General features: G+C 32.5%; 1 protein-coding gene across 7 annotated transcripts in view; it reads right to left on the minus strand.

Annotated features, from left to right (window-relative positions):
- The window catches only part of BTBD10 (BTB domain containing 10), a 94795-nt gene that overhangs the window by 47260 nt on the left and 29823 nt on the right, over positions 1-17712 (minus strand). For 3 of the 7 annotated variants that reach the window (XM_051965757.1, XM_051965758.1, XM_051965756.1), the window contains exon 2: positions 7365-7522. The exons of 3 other annotated variants lie outside the window; for them this stretch is intronic. In XM_051965757.1, the coding sequence (XP_051821717.1) occupies positions 7365-7465 (101 nt within the window). In that variant the 5' untranslated portion in view covers positions 7466-7522. Of the gene's footprint in view, positions 1-7364; positions 7523-17712 lie in introns of those variants that run through there. One more of the 7 variants, XM_051965761.1, reaches the window with a different exon arrangement.

A 17712-nucleotide genomic window follows, 5' to 3' on the forward strand; every position in this document is an offset into this window, starting at 1 on the left:
GACCAACAACACTATGCCACTTCCATCAGTAGTCATTCCTTCCCTCTCTTCCTATCTTCTATTTCTCCTAATCTTTTCTCAGTGCTTACAAAAACATATACATCTTCTGCTTTTGAAAACAAGAAACTTCATCTATACCTCCACTTTGGCCTCCTATTTTCCTTCATTGATAAATTTGTAAGAAAAAATATCTGCACTGAACTATCTCTCACAATCCACATTGTGAACTTAAGAAAACAATAAACAAAGGGCCAAAAAAGAGGGAAAAGAGAGTGATGGATTTGTAGTCATGAAGACCTGGATCAAAACTTCACCTCAGAGACTTTTCCACCTCTCTGACTGACCTTGGGCAAGTAATCATTCTGTGCCTCAGCTACATCAGATCTAAAATGAAGGGGGTAGAGGGAGTGGGGGTAGGAAGGGGGCTGAACTCAATGACCTATAACGTCTTCTGGCTACTGATTATAAGAAACCACAGGCTTACCGTTTTTTAAGTGTGTTTTAACCACAATAGCAATAAAATTATTATGTGCTTCTGATGTGGCCAATATAGACACCAGATGATTGTTGGCACCAATTGTTAGATTTTGGTCAATTGAAGAATTCACAAGGGCCATTCTCTTTGGCAAATGGTAAGTTTATTTAGGGGAAGAGGTTACAGACAAAATAAAAGATACAAAAGACCCTAGAAATGGTAAATATGAAATAAAATAGGAAAGCATATGTATGACAAGATCCTCTAGTGTTAATTCACAATTACACAGTAGAAAGGAAGTACCCCATGAGGATGGGGCATGCCCTTAGCTGGAAGGCTAAATCCTGAAAGGGACTTAGCACTCTAAAAGAATTAATTAGCTATAAAGAGAAGTGAGGCTGAGAAGCATGTGGAGTGGAATGGAGTAGAACCATGTAACATGAAGGAAGGAGAGAAATACCCTGAGGCACAGTGCCAGTGGCAGACTGACCCAAAAGAGAGCAGTAAGGAAACCATGGGCCATTAGTTGGAAAATTAGTAGGGAAAATTCAGCCTCAGGGACTTTACATAATTTGGGTTTCTAACTGATTATCTCCAGAGAGTGGGACCACAGAACTAAACTGATCTAGATTATTCAAATAATTTTTATAAATTTTTCAGTTTCTCTTTACCAACCACACTCACCATTCAGGCCTTTATTACTTCTTTATGAATTTTTATATTTAAAAATCATTTTATTAGTGATCTTTATTAAATCTCTATCATCTACTTACTAAATAATTCAAACCAAATGTCTCATTGAAACACTTCCCTAAAACAAAAATAGTTAAGGATAGGCAAACAAAATACTGCATTATGAAGGTTATATCCAAAAAGCTCATCTCATTCCATACCTCTAGTTCAGGGGTCAACAAATTTGTAGACCAGCTGTTTTGTTCTCATATAAGCCCTTTAGGTTTAATTTTTTTTTTTTACATTTTCAAATAAGATTTTATTATATTTAAAGATATAAAATCCATTATTAACTTCAAGACCATCATCAGTTTTAGCCTTCAGGGCTGGCCCCTTTCCTAGTCTATCACTTTTCTACCAGTAGTAAATAGTACTTCATTATCAATCAATTTTTGGAAATCATGTTTGATGACTGAAATGATCTGCTATAGTCTTTAAAAGGTGTTTTCCTTTACATTATTTTAGTAATGTAAATTGTTTAGTAATGTAAAATATAATGAGCTTTTTCTGCTCATTTCACTCTGTATTGACTGAAACAAATTTTGCCAGTTTTCTTTAAATTCATCATTCTTAAGATAAATTTCATTACATTAAATATCACAATTTGTTCCTTCATTCAATGAGTCCCAAATTGATGGGCACCAACTTTGTTTCCAGATGTATGCGACAATAAAAAATGCTGCTATAAATATTCTTATACCTATAAGTCCTATCCCTCTTGAACCTCTAGAGACAGAATACTAACAATGATCAAAAGATAAGAAGCTATTTTTGGAGTACAGTTCCAAACTGCTGTCTTTTTCACCATACATTTCTCAACCTCTAGCAAGTTAAACCTCTAATCCCATCCTTTAATTCAACGTATTCTTTTAAAAGATCAGCACTAATCAATGAATATTGAATAGTAAAGCTCTCTCAGTCTTCAATAATGTTGAACCTAACTTCTTCCAAGACAGTTTAATTTCTCATGGTTTCAATGACACTGCTCTGCTAGTTATCCTTCTATCTAGAAAATATCAACTAAGCTAAACTTCTAAAAACTTTAGATTTTAAGAGGTTAAAATGAGAGGGCAATGTATTCTGAACATTATGCAAACAGGAGATGGAACAGCCAAAAGACCACTCTGATTGAACTAGGGAAGGTGAAATGTATAAAAAGTCTGAAACAGCAGATGGAGCCATAATGTTGTGGGCCATCAATGTCTAACATAAAAACTTGTATTTGATCCTAAAAGATAAATTGGAGAAGATAAAACTACTAGAGCCAAACTATCACTTTGGCATCCATTTTGGAGGATGGACTACAAGCCTTAAGAAAGGGAAAGTCTTAAAGAATTAAGATATGGGGCAGCTAGGTGGCAAAGTGGATAGAGCACCAGCCCTGAAGTCAGGAAGACCTGAGTTCAAATATGGCTCAGACACTTAACACTTCCTAGCTGTGTACCTTGGGCAAGTCACTTAACTCCAACTGCCTCAGCAAAAAAAAAAAAAAAAAAGAATGAAGAATGAAGATAAATTAGGAGGCAATGTGAAAGGTGATGAAAGACTATACTAGGGTGGTAGCAGTATTGTATACAATAGAAATTATGAAAGTAAAACTGATAGGACCTGGCAAAAGTTTGAATGGGGGAGAAGTGGATGAGAGTGAAGAAGGCTAGAAACTTGGGTGACTGGCTAAATTCTTACTGAAATTTATATGGGCTTTACAATACAGTTAGTCTTTTATAGGGGAAACATATTCTTGGGGGTTAATACCATAATGACTTTCGGACTGGATATACTAACTGTAGAATTATGATGGTTTGTCAATGCAAAAAATTCAGCTAAAAACTCAACCAGGGACTCTAATAAAAATCTACTCACAAGTTAACAAAAGATCTAATAGAAATCATCATCCTATCAGTGCTTTTCTCTGCTTCTTTCAGAGTAGCTTGGCTTCCAGATTGTTTACAGTAATTCAGACTCTCAGTCAATGGCCACGTAGCTATCAAGGTCTATCATTTCCCTCAACACTAATAGAGTTTAGGGAGAGGAGAAGAGAGGGTGGAAAGAGAATAATAAGTTCAGTTTGAGAAATACTCAATTTAAACTGTCTACAAGACATTCAGTACATTATGATCAATAAGTAGTAGAAGATTTGAAATAAGAACAAAGAGGGCACAGGACAAAATCTTGGAATAGGAAGACTTTGCTCATCCCCATAATATATAAACATATTATACCAACTTCATCTCTCACTTGTCTGACAGTGTACACACACACATACACACACATATATATGCTTATATATGTACAGTTTCCCCTTAATAGAATCTGAGCTCCTCGAGGACAGACACTATTTCATTTTTGTCTTTGTGACTAGTACAGTACTTAATACATAGTCAATGCTTTAATAAATATTTGTTTGATTGAAATACATATTATTAGGGCAAAAGACATTGTTAGACCACATTAACTAAGAAGAACAGAACAAAAGAAGCTGCAGTGTCAAAAAGAAAAAGAGTAATACAAAATTCCAAGTGCTCCAAAGACATCAAAAAAGATGAGTACTGAGATAAGGTCACCAGATTTGGCAATTAAAGAGATCATGTGGTGACTTGAAAGAAAGAAGAACAGACAGTTTATACCTCAACTCTTTTTTTTTTTTTCTTTTTTGCTGAGGCAATTGGGGTTCAAGGGTCATACAGCTAGTATTAAGTGTCTGAGGTTGGATTTGAACTCAGGTCCTCCTGACTTCAGGGCCAGCACTCTATCCACTATACCTCAACTCTTAAGGAATGTGACTGTAAGAAAGAACTTATTAATAAAGTAGCTTGGGGGAATGATAAAGCCAAGAGAAAAGTAAAGATAGGAAGACCTAGACCTATTTGTTGTGGTGATGTCTCACTTTCTTCTCCGGAACTATGTAGTTCAGGAAGCCTGGACATCTCATTGGATATAGTGAGAGATATTGGCCTTTTTAAGCTAAGGTTCTTAACAGGGCTCACAACATTCATTCAATGATTAAGGCTAGGTAAGAAATGAGACAGAAAATGGTCTCTCCAAAGAATGGCCTCTTTTACCTACTTTAAAAAAAATACAATTTGAGATGAGAAGACCTAAGGGATTTCTGGCCAAAACAAAAACAATTGCAGTTTGCATTCACTAGGAATAAATCAGATCCCCACAATGACTGAGTGAGGCTGCTGCTTGGACCTATAGTCGCTCAATTCCCGAGTCAGAGTGATCTGGGTTTAAGGCAAGGTCCTTAAGAAAGAAGTCTATCCTGTAAACCTCAAAATATCTTGCAAGGTTTCAACAATCTAAAACAAACAAAACAAACAAGCAAAAACACCCAAACCCAACAATTTTTACACTGGCATGTATATATCAAAACTTCATTCTCTGGATGATCTTAAATCAAGGATTACAGGTATAATCCTCTCAGTCATTAAGTAACAGTTGATGAAAGTTTTTACAAAGTTCAAAAATTGATAAGAGCTTTATATAGCAGCAGAGAGTGGTTAAATGAAAGATTTGAATAACTTTTCAAATGTTCTGTAAGCTTGTAACATTCATAATTCATAACATGTAACTCATTACAACACTAATTTCACTAAGATTTTTGTCACAATTCTCCAAACTGATACTTGTGCAAAAGTTCATGAAGTTCTCCCCAAGAAGGACTGTGTTCCCTACAACAATTCAGAATCTTTTATCTTCAAAGCTCAAACTCAGAGCTTCCCTACAAAAACCTTCCCAAGGGATTCTTCTTTTATATATAGCCCCGGCTCCTCCCTAGCAGTACTCTCCATTTTCAATTTGTTTATAGCATTTTAAGTATATCTCTTCAGGATCTTATCACAGTCTATTTATCTATGCATATGTCACAAACATCCCAGCAGAATATAAATTCCCTTGAGCAAGAACTCCTGGTTTTCATCTTTGTCAAACTAGAAAAACTTGAAAGAAAAACTATTGGCCATGGATTTAAAACAAAAACAAAACAGCCTAACTGTTGAATGAACACTAAAATAAACATATAGCAGTATTTATACCTTAGAGTGAGATCCTCTCAGATGTGAAAAGTGACCCATTTCTTTGAGAGTAGTTATCAGATTCAGAAAGGGATCTTCAAATAATTTTTAAAAATCTTTTATTAAAAGATTTTTAGCTCAAAAACCCAATAATGCTATTCATCACAATTTAGTATTTTAGATTAAATATTATTTAAGAAAGTCATTCCAAATCTAATTTTTTTGTTTTTTGAACTGCTTTATGAAGTGTTACAATACTAATAATCAGTATTCTGTTGGAAAAACAAATGGAATAAATTAGTGTTTTCCTAAACTTTCTATATATCATTTTTAATCAATTTTGAATGCTTGCTTTAATAAAATACTATCAAAATTACGTATTTTTAGTTAATTTTTCCAAAGTTAAACAAGTCAAAAAACTAAAGAAGATGAAGTCTGGACCTGTGATTTCACTGATATAAAGCTCTGTCAGGTTAAAAAAAAAAAATTCTACCACTATAGGAAGCATCTTCTTCATCTATTAGTTTTAAAGAGTTATGTGGAATACTGAAAGGTGAACTGATTTGTCCAGAATGAGAGAGATTATCCAAGTGTGTGAAATAAGACTTAAAATCATCTTCCTGACTTCAAGGCTGTTTCTCTATATATTGGCTCTCTTCAGGGTTGACTATTACATTACACTGTCTTCTATAATATAAAAACACTGTGTAATTTGTGTCATCCTTTATTATGAATAACTAATTGATTTATTCTTTAATGCTAACCTATCCCAATAATCAAAGTATAATCTGATTTTAGCTGTGACAATTTTTAATGCTAATTGCTCCCTGAATAATAATCACGATGATGACGAGAGTTAACATTTGTGTAGGCACTTACAATGTGTCAGATGAGGGCAGTTAGGTAGTGTAGTTAATAGATAAAGAAAAAAGGCTTCAAGAAATTAAATGGTTTATACCCAAGTCAAAAAAGTAAGGGACTTTCTTTTCTAAACAATGTTTTTTTTCCCCACAGTATCAAATTGTCTCTCAATTAGATTTCTGATTAAAGAAAGGCAAATTATATTTCAGGTAAAATGAAAGTAGACTAAATGTTTTATGTGAGTCAGCAATAATATAGTAGCCACAAAAAACTCATATTCTTAAATTGTACTGCTTAGAAAGAGTACAATATTCAGGTCAAGGAAACCAACTGCTCTTTGGCCTCTAATCCAACTCTAATCCAACAGGTACCTACCTCAAAGATATTTGTTCCCTTCTAGGTGCTATCTTTTAAGAATAGATAAACTATTGCTTGTGGAAAGGTACCTTTTATTTAATGAGCATGAATCTTTTGCATATTTTAACATAAATTTCAGTTTTTCAGGTATTCTTATCACAGTGACTAGAGTGTATTACAAGTGCTTAATAATCACTTGTTGAATGGTCATTAAGAATAGCCTAAGCTGAAATATACATACCAGAAGGGGAAAAAAGCCAGAATTTTCAGATGGCATTGAAAAAAGTATCCCATATTTAATTTAACAACAAATCAGGAGCTCACCCTCTGTAACAATAAAATCTTTTAGCAATTAAGATCAAAAACGTAACGTCTCATAAACTAATGAAGGCAGAGAAAAATTTATGGTGGCAAACACAAATTCAGACTTATAAATCATCACTTATACTAAAAACTTTCCATTACTGATTTCAATATCTCTAATATTTCAAGGTTTACAAAGTACTTTTGCATAACAACCACCCAGAGCTGTACACTCAGGCCAAATATTTTTATCTCCATCTTACAAATATGGAACTGAGTTTCCCAGTCAAGTGTTACATGACATGTTAATTAATGCAAAACTGAAATGCACTAACTCCCACATCTTAGGACCTGTATTAATTATAATTAGCTCAAGTACAACATTTACACCAATAATAGGGGTGCAAGATCCAGTTCTAGGGAACGTGAAAATGAGTTGCAGAGTTTAGAGATCACCTAAAGCTGACAAAAATATCAAAATTATCTAAATAAAAATATTCATTTTGCCTTGTATTTGTAATATCCTATTCTTCCAATAAGGATGCTACAACCAAATGCAGTAGTCTTCATAATCAATTTTATCACAGCTTTGATATGTGAAGTATATATTTTCCACCTACCTTGAGTGTTTATAAAGTTTACGAGGTCTATTATGCAATTTCCGATCCCAATTCTCTGGATCACTGGAGTTACTGTCATAAGGATGAAGGCGTCCTGCCATCCCACTTCAAGCTTCCTCACACTACAGCTCTGAAAGCATACATGTAGCACCCACAACCTACATAAGAGAGTAGTGTGCACCTTTAAGTCTAATTCCGTGAAGAGGAAAACAAACAGAATTTTAAAATCTTTTCAGCAATTTAGGTATGTTTTTTAAAGACCAACAGTCAAGACTATAAAAGCCAACAAACACACTAATAAAGTAGGACAATAGGCATCATATATAATTTAAAGAAGATTTTTCATCAAGCTTTCAACCCTGTTTTTCTTTTATTATTCATATTTAATGTAGTACTACTTGGTAAGCATGCTCACATTTTTAATGAACTTAGTAGAACCTAATAATGTCTACACCTTCAAATAGTATTTTCAACACAGTAAAAAAACTTTTTTTGGAAGATGAGATTTCATATAAATAAATGTCATCCAAGCTGAAAATAGATATCCTGTTTTGGAAGGAAAGAGTTTTGTTTTTTTTTTTTTTTTTGCAATATGTATGAGGCATTTATATTAGAAACCATTTACTACTTGGAATATTTATCTGTAGCCCTTCTTCTCCTTACCTCCCAAAAAATGCCACCTAAAAATATATACAAAGAGGTTACCTGGGTTTCTAATTATAGGATTATTCATGAAAGTAAATTCTGTTTTAGTCTAGACCTATGATTTCATTCATATAAGATGAAGAAATTCCTTCTAGCAAGAAAAATCATTAATTCTGCCACTTTGATGCTCTAATGAATATTGCCTGGAACATTGTACTGGGAGATTACCCAGTAACTCAGATATATAATTTGAATTCAGTTTTTAGTGAATTCAAGGGTAGATCTGTATCCACTATCTTTCCTTCGATATTATAAAAGAAGGTAAAAATCAATGTAAAAAGAAAAAATTCACTAATGAACAATATAAAATTAATTCCCAATCAAATTGCGATCCTTGCTTTTACACTAGACACAATTCTTGCCCATTAATAGCAAGGTCTTCACTGTAAATTAGTAACTGACTGAAAACAGGAGTTTCAAATAAGAATGATCTGGAAATCATAGGACTAAGAGAATCCCTGAAAAAAAAACTGATAGACTCCTCTAATATTTTTTTCAAAAGTCAAAAGTGAAGGATATTATTTTATGACATTAGAAATACTACCAACAGCAACAATAAAAAAAAAAAAATCAAAGCTTCATTCATTCCATTTGTTCTAGCATACAGAAGTAATTATAACCTAAATATTGGTAAAGATAAAATAAATTTAATTTTCATAAATTTTAGTTTTATTCATCAAGATTAGAGTTGCAATCAAATTTTGGGGTTTTTCCCTTTCATTACTTAGTATGAAATGTTCGTCCCTGGTCTAAATTGATTCCCATTGATATGGACTTTTCCAGTACCAATTATCCTCAGATAATGAATACTTCCTGTGTTTAATGTGAGGAAAGGCTAAATTGTAACAACAAAAACAAAAACATGGTACTTTTATGCAAACAATCTAAAATATATTTTCATAATTAATATAAAATATTTCATTAATATTTCTCATTCTTCACATCTGTTTTTTTATGAAGGTAGAAATATATAAGTACAGCATTTCTCTTACTGGTAGCCTTTATTTTATAATTCTGCATATCACAGTAATTCATTTTATAACTTGATTCATCATATAACTTGAAATCTCAAAGACCTAATTGATATTTAGACTGCAGAATATAATCTGTTAGGCAATAGTATCTAAGAAAAACTATAGCTCAGCTTTTACATATAAAGATATAAAGATCATTCTTTACTCTCAAATCTTTTCCTTCTTCTCTTCCCAATTTCAACCTCATTCCTATTCTGGAGAAACTTCTGATAGATGGCAAGTAATCCTTGACATCAATACCAATATATTTATGTCTTGAACCAGGACAAGATCCAATCAATGCTGCAGTTATCCCTGGATGAAGCGTCAATGTACTCTCCTACTTACTTAGTTATACCATTATGACCCTCCCTAACACTCCTTTTGGCACTTTCTCTCTCTCATAATATAAGGTCTTAAGTCAAGAGTTTTTTGCTTTTTGTTTAGTATCTCCATTTCTTAGCATAGTGCTACAAAATTAAACAGTAAATATTTAAAACATGCTTTTCATTTATATATTTATTCATCATAAAGTTAGAGCTGGAAGGAATCTCAGACATAATGGCAAAGAAGAAAAATATCATATGATCACATTATTGTTATTTTTTCCCACCCCTAGTAGTTTAGTAATACTTACAGATCCTTTTTCAGAATGTTGACTTTTTTTTTTCAAGTAATTGAATGAAATGCTGAATAAGTTAGGAACTAATGAAATTAAATATCATTTTGCTCCATCCATATTTATGGACCGCATGACATCCATTCTAGACTTCTTGGGGTGTTAAGAGGTATAGATACCAGGTTAAGGAGTATAGACATCTTTGATACAGATCAACGCCTTTCAAGTTATAGATGAAGAAAGTGAAGTCCAAAAAATGACTAAACATCACAAGCTTAAATGGTAACAAGGTCAAGAGTAGAAGGAAGCTTTGCTTTAAGTATGAGACTCAATTGTCTTTTAATTCCCAGCATCTTGCATCCAGTAATTTATACTTAATAGCAGATGAACTGAATACCAACTCTCAGTGTAGGACTTTTCTCACTGTATCATTCATTCTAGTTTTGCACTGATACAAAGGTAGTGCACATAAATACACTAATGTTAATCAAATAGCACATTTAATACAACCATGGGATCACAGATTTAAAGCTAGAAAAGTACTCTGAGATTACACTTAATTCAATGCCTTCATTTTATAAATGAGGAACTAAAGTCCAGGCAGACCAACAGATCAAGTATGATAGGCCTTATTATTTACCAAAAAGCTTCAATTTAGCATATCAAATGATTGTTTTTCTATAGGAAGATATCTTTCACTTTATAGAAGTCAAAGAGTACATTATATATTTCTATACAGAAATTCTCTATCCTTCAAGTTCTCCTTAAAAATTATTCCACAATGCAAGCAAAGGCCACCTATACTTACATGTCTATTTTTGTTGTTTTCAATTTACACAGGGCCTTCTGTACCAAAAAGCCTAGAGTATATAGAGAATTTGAAATAAGGAACATTTAAATGTCATAAGTATAAAAATAAAGTCAGCAAAGGAATAAAAATAGAACAGGAAAGAAATGAGTAGAAGGCATAACAAATGCTATCTCTGATAACTTAATTATAATTCAAACTTAAGTCTCTGTTCACATAGAGATAATTTATAAAATGTTACAAGGATGAGAAATCCTCTTTCTACTGGGAAAAAGCAACAAACACCTTTCCAAATGGAAATGACACATGCTGAACAATAAACATAAAAACCATATGAAAAGAGAAAGGTTTTAGGTTATTACTAGTCCAACAAAAGAAAAATTTTTAAAGAATTCCCATAGAACTTTCAAAGATGAAAATATGTATTTTTTAAATTCATTAAGCAGAGCCCTTAATCTTGTAGATCATTAAATAATTCTGTAAAATACCTGCACTAAATATTCACTGTCTAGTCTCTACAATAAACCCAAGAAAATAAATTAGGAATAACTCTTTGATAGGAACTGTATGTAGCTAGTCCTTAATCTTATAGGTCATTAAATAATTCTTTAAAGTTCCAGTACTAGAAAGTTCACTATCTAGTTGATATGAAACTAAAATCCAACTGCTCCAGACAGAAGATAGTTTGGGAAAAGAAAATCCTATCAGCTGTGCCTACTTAGTAAATACTAATTCTAAGTAATGGGTTCTTTCTGAGAGTGTAGAACTGAGATTTGACTTGTCATTCAGTAACCTAAACAAACAACTAAAAAGAGGTTGAAAATTTTGTTTAAAACCAGTTCTAACATTTAAGGAACTGGATATTTTAAGAGGAAGTTACTTAAGATAATATGGCTATGGCTTATGAAAATTCTAAGACTAAGTTTTGAAGAGTTACCTGAAATTGGTGATTGAAAATAATATACTAAGTTATTTGAAACTATTATCACAATTATAAAACCTAAAACTGGTAATTACTATGTGTAGAACAGATAATGTTTCGTGAAATCATTTAGTGAACTATCTTCACTTTAGTACTACATCTCAAGTCTTTGGTTATTTGCTACTGGATTTTGCTACTAGAGCAAAATCATTTGAGTTATGTTGAATTTTAGATGATCTATTTAGATATTAAAATAAGTTTTAAATCTCTAGTGATGGATCCCTTCTTGTTACCAATGCAATGCAATAACTATAGTTAGTACATATTATTTAGAACTGGATCTGAAACTCCGATATGGGGACTTGCTATTCAAGATAAAATCAATCAGGATTGTAAACTGATTGTCAGAGGGATGCTTAAACCAGTAACCCAAAGTAACCCAGAAGGGCCCACTTAAGGCTAAAATGATCTTATCAGGGTACCACTCCCTGTTTGCCTCAGAGCTTAACTAGGACTACCAGCTCCTACACAAAGATTCAGGCTGTCTTTGCTAACATCCACCTGGCTATCCAAGGGCTTCATCATAGTCTCTCCAATAAATTGAAGAAAATAAATTAGGAAGATCTCTGACAAATTGTTGTTATAACTGGAAAGCAGTTTAACAGAAACTAAATTTATATAGTTGTCTTATATACCACAATAAGCTCAAAATAGATACAAACCCCTCATCATGAAAGATCATGGCATAAAAAAATTAGAGCAAGATTAAATACCTTTCATGGTCATGATTAGGTGGAGAATTCTTACCCAAAAGATAGTCAACTTATACAAAAGGAAAATAAATTTATTTCAATTATAGGAAATTAAGTATTTGCATGAGCAAAAACAATGCAATTAGCATAAAAGGAAATTTTATTGGGGAATTTCATTTTTCATGAAATTCAATATTTCATTGGGGAAAAATATTTTATACCAAATATATCTGGCAAGACATAAAGAATTAACAGAAAAAGAAAAATAAGCCATTCTCCAAACACTGAATGGTCAAAAAAAAAAAAAAAAATACTAAGTTTTCATAATAATTTCAATCTATTACCAACCATATGGAAGATTATTGCTAATAATTTGTAAGAGTTAAAAATCAAAACAGGTGAGTTTTTATAACCAAAAAGAAAATTATTGCTATAAATGTAAGGTTTTGCAAAATGCTTACAAAATATATTATTTTATCTTCCAGCACAAGCTTATTATTTTTTGCCTATTTTACATAAGAGGACAATAAATTTTGAGAGAAATACCAGAGGCAGGAAATATCTGGTTTTCTGGACAAGTCCAGCCCTCCATCCACCAGTACCAGAATCATTAATGTTTGGGAAGGTATTCAAAAGCTATGAGTTGGTGTAACCATTCTTGAAAACAAGAAAGAAAAACTTTCAACAACTATTACTTGTGCATAAAACATTTAAGAATACCATTGTTCGAGATTTCATTCACATAGATGCTTTCCTGAAAATTCTTCAAATTCTATGGACAATCAAAGCCCTAACCACATATGGAAAAAAAGAATATGAGGGTATTTATAAGAAATCACCTTGATTTCTACATTTGTAAAAATGTTTATAAAGGTAAAATTTAAATGACAAGTGCTATGATAAAAAGATCATGCCATTCCCATAAAAAAGCATTTAAATGTTTAAAATTTTAAAAATAATCACCTAGAAGGAAAATGAGAAACTTCATTAGCTATCAAAGAGAAATAGATTTATTGCAGTAGATTCTTAGGTTAAAATACCAATTTGGTTGCATTTTGACTTGTAATTAATCAGCTCTGTTTTCTATTTTATAGTTAGGTAATGTACATATATACCAAAAACTGGCCCAACAAGGGAATGATAATGCTTATTTAATTAATGCTTATAAATATCAGTTAAGACAGCATGGCATATTATCTTTCTCGATTCCTCATTCCTCTAATATTATTAAAATTCAATTCAAGTATTATTTATTACCTACTTTTACTAAGCATAGTGATGTGTAGAATTACTAAGATGAAAAAATTATTTGCTATTTGACTCCAAGGAGATGGATTTAAAAGGGGGTTAAAGGATTTATGCAAACAAGTATAATTCAAAATGGGCTAGAGAGAAACAAAGGAGAGGTCTGGGAAAATGCCAAAGAAAATTTGAGAGTGGAGACATCACTTCTAGGTTGTGGATGGGAAGTGGTATTTTTCAAGATTTTCCTGGAAAAAGTGGAACATGAGTCAGGCCTTTGGAGAAGATCCAAATATCAACAAAAAGGTGGAAGAATATGGTTTAATTATATTGGCACCTACATGAATGCAAAGGAAGGAGAGGTCCTATCTGTGTTAGAGAAGTTTATCCTACTGCCAATGGACAGCCAATAACACTTTTAAATAGATAGATAAACAGACAGATGATAGCTAGTTATGTAAATAAATAAAGGAATGAATGAATGAATATGCATTGGGATAACTATATTGGTAGATTTGTAATTAATGAAATCAAAGCAGGAAGATACTGGAAAGAAGACAAGAGTTAGGAGGTTTATGATAATAATAAAACATCTGACATCTTTATGCCTTAAAAGTTTTACAATGCACTTTGTATTTTCTCATTTCATTCTCACAACAATCTTTTACAAATGAAAAAAACTGAGGAGCTGAAGGGTTAAGGGACTGCTCAAGGTCACACAAAAAGTTAAGGAGCAAAGCAACCTTTGAACTTGACCCCAAGATAAGTCTACTTGCTATTATACCATACTGCCTCAATGCTATAAAAAGAAGTGATTATAGGTAAGAATAGAAACATGCTAAATCAACCTCCCAGGACTCCGAAGAAAAAGTGTTCTAAATTAAGTTCTTTTATATAAATTACATCTGATGGTTAAGTCCACTTAGGTATTTTTCAAATTATATTCCACAATTTCGAGAACAAGAAAAACAGGGTAAATTTATTGTTGTGATATCAAAGTTTCTGAAAAATATCCTAGTCCCTTTTCACAAGCAATGACTCCATTAAAATGTTTTGTCTTACAATTGGGTCTTGTCTACCTCCAACAGTGGATATAATACATAAAACTACTCAGGGGCTACAGGGAGCCACAGCCTATTGTGCAAGTCCAATTCAAATATATACAAAATTCACCGTTCTTTCTCAAGAGCTTCAGACAAGAAACAATTTTTTTTTTCTACGATAGCTATTATAATAAACTACTATTATAGAAATTATTTTTGTTGCATCAAAGGGAAATATAACTGTTCTGCAGCAGACCTGAGTTCAAATTCTATCATAGATACCTATTAAACTGTGTGACCCTGGGCAAGTCACTTAACTTTTCTCATCTTCAGTTTCTCTAAAAACAAAAAGCAAGCAAACAACAACAAAAAAATGTGAAAAAACAGCACTGTGATCCACATTTAGTTCTCTTTCTGGATGCAGATGGCTCTCTACATCATAAGTCTATTGGAATTAGCTTCATTGAATCACCTCATTGTTGAAAAGAGCCACATCCATCAGAACTGATCATCACATAATCTTCTTGCTGCTGTGTACAATGTTCTCTTGGTTCTACTCATTTCATTTAGCATCAATTCATGCAAATCTCTTCAGGCCTTTCTGAAATTATCTTGTTGATCATTTCTTATAGAATGCTAATATTTCATTACATTCATGTAACTTATTCAGCTAATTTCCAACTGATGAGCATCCATTCAATTTCCACTTCCTTTCCACTAAAAAAGGACTGCTACAAGCGTTTCTGCACATATGGGTCCTTTCCCATTTTTTAATGTTCTCTTTGGGATACAGGCCTAGTAGAGGCCTGCTGGATCAAAGGATATGCAGTTTAATAAGTGCTAGAGTTTTAAGACAGTTATTTCAAATGCTTAGAAGCCTTTTCCCCTTTATTTTCCTTTCTGATAATATTCCAGAAAGTAAAAGTTGCAAAAAGTGTGAAATATTACTGTACTTTTGTAGCTTTTATCTATACTATTTTAAAAAGAAATTTTAGTTTAACATACTTCAGAAAACAAATATGAATATTCAAATTTATTACATTTGAACCTAGAATTTATGAATGGATCAAGAAACAGACCTTATTTCTGATAAAGGCCTCATTTCCAAAATGTATAGAGAATTGACTCAAATTTATAAGCAATCAAGCCATTCTCCAATTGATAAATGGTCAAAGGATATGAACAGACAATCTGCAGATGAAGAAATTAAAACCATTTCTAGTCATATGAAAAGATGCTCCAAATCACTATTGATCAGAGAAATGCAAATCAAGACAACTATGAGATACCACTACACACCTCTCAGACTGGCTAAGACAACAGAAAAAGATCATGATGAATGTTGGAGGGAGTGTGGGAAAACTGGGACACTGATATATTGTTGGTGAGACTGTGAACAGATCCAATCATTCTAGAGAGCAATTTGGAACTATGCTCAAAAAGCTATCAAATTGTGCATACCCTTTGACCAACACAGCAGTGTTACTACTGGGCTTATATCCCAAAGAGATCTTAAAGGAGGGAAAGGGCCCCAAATGTGCAAAAATGTTTGTGGCAGATCTCTTTGTAATGACTAGAAATTGGAAAGTGAATGAATGTTCACCAACTGGAGAATGGCTGAATAAATTATGATATATGAATGTTATGGGATATTATTGTTCTCTAAGAAATGACCAACAGGATGATTTCAGAGAGAGCCTTACATGAACTGATGCTAAGTGAAATAGCAAAACCAGGAGATCATTATACATGGCAACAACAACACTATACGATGATCAATTCTGATGGACGTGGCTCTCTTCAACAATGAGATGATTCAAATCAGTTCCAATTGTCCAGTAATGAAGAGAGCCATCTATACCCTGAGAGAGGACTATGGGAACTGAGTATGGACCACAACATAGCAATTCCACTCTTTCTGTTATTGTTTGCTTGCATTTTTGTTTTCCTTCTTAGGTTTTTTTTTTCTTTCTAGATCTGATTTTTCTTGTGCAGCAAGATAATTGTATAAATATGTATACATATACTGGATTTAACATATAATTTAACATATTTAACAGATATTGGACTACCTGCCATCTAAGGGAGGAGTGGGGGGAAAGAGAGGAAAATTTGGAACAGAAGGTTATGCAAAATTGAAAAAATTATTCATACATGTGTTTTGTAAATAAAAAATATAATAAAAAATTTTAAAAAGAAACAGATCTTGTGAAATTCAATAGATAAATTAGAAATTTAAAGAATATATTAGGTATTTGGAGTTATAGAAATTGAAGGCTAAAGAAGCTACATTAAAATATTTCGTGCCTCAAAAAGAAAAAATAATCAGGATAGGGCTTGTGGGTTTACTGAAAGTGAGCAATAAGAGAAAATTTTCCTTCCACATTCTCATATCTTCATTTTAATGATATTTCTGATGCTCCCTTTAAAGTTAAAAGACATTTCTTTAAACTAAGTGCTATTTGTATAAGGTACTCCCAAAGTTTTGGTGCATTTTTATGCTATTAAAGCTTAATACTTCTGTCACTTTGAACATTCCATTTAAACAAAAAGAACAGGAAAATAAATGCTAGATGGAGAGCTGGCCTTGGAGTCAAGAAGGACTGGGTTTAGTATCACTTCCAACTTCTCCTCAAAAGTCCTGTGCAATTCTAAAATGATAGGAAGCAAAAGAGATAATGATCTGCACAGAAGTGTTTCTTCATGCAGGAGTTCCTACAGAAACAAAATCATAGAGCCAAGATCCTAAACTCTACAGAAAAAATTTAGCCATCCCCCCCCCCCCCCCACACATATATATGGACCCGTGTGTGAGAAAACTGTGAAAATGGAATGGTTAATGACTTTACTAATCACCTTGAGTTGCTTCGGCTTCTTACTATCCAGAACAAGTCAGACCTGGATTATCAGATAAAACTGAACATTACTTAAGCTAAGTGTATCTTTTAATGTAGCCTCTTTAGTCTTCAGTTTCTCTAACTCCCAATGCCCAACATTTTCCTTAAATTTGTAAATTACCTATTAAATTTTATAAAGTCTGCTTCTTAGTACATTCATCAATATTAGCTTCAAATGTAATAAATTTGAAGTTTCTTGCAGTATTAGCATATTGAACCCAGAATTTTTCCAGCTATGCCACATAACCAATTCAGACTAAATTGTATCAACTTCCAGTTGCAAAAAAACAACCTAGTCCAAAAAAAAAAAAAAAAAAAAACCCATAGATCTGCTAAAAATCATTATG

The sequence above is a fragment of the Antechinus flavipes genome, chromosome 6, assembly GCF_016432865.1.
Source record: "Antechinus flavipes isolate AdamAnt ecotype Samford, QLD, Australia chromosome 6, AdamAnt_v2, whole genome shotgun sequence".
NCBI lineage: Eukaryota > Metazoa > Chordata > Mammalia > Dasyuromorphia > Dasyuridae > Antechinus > Antechinus flavipes.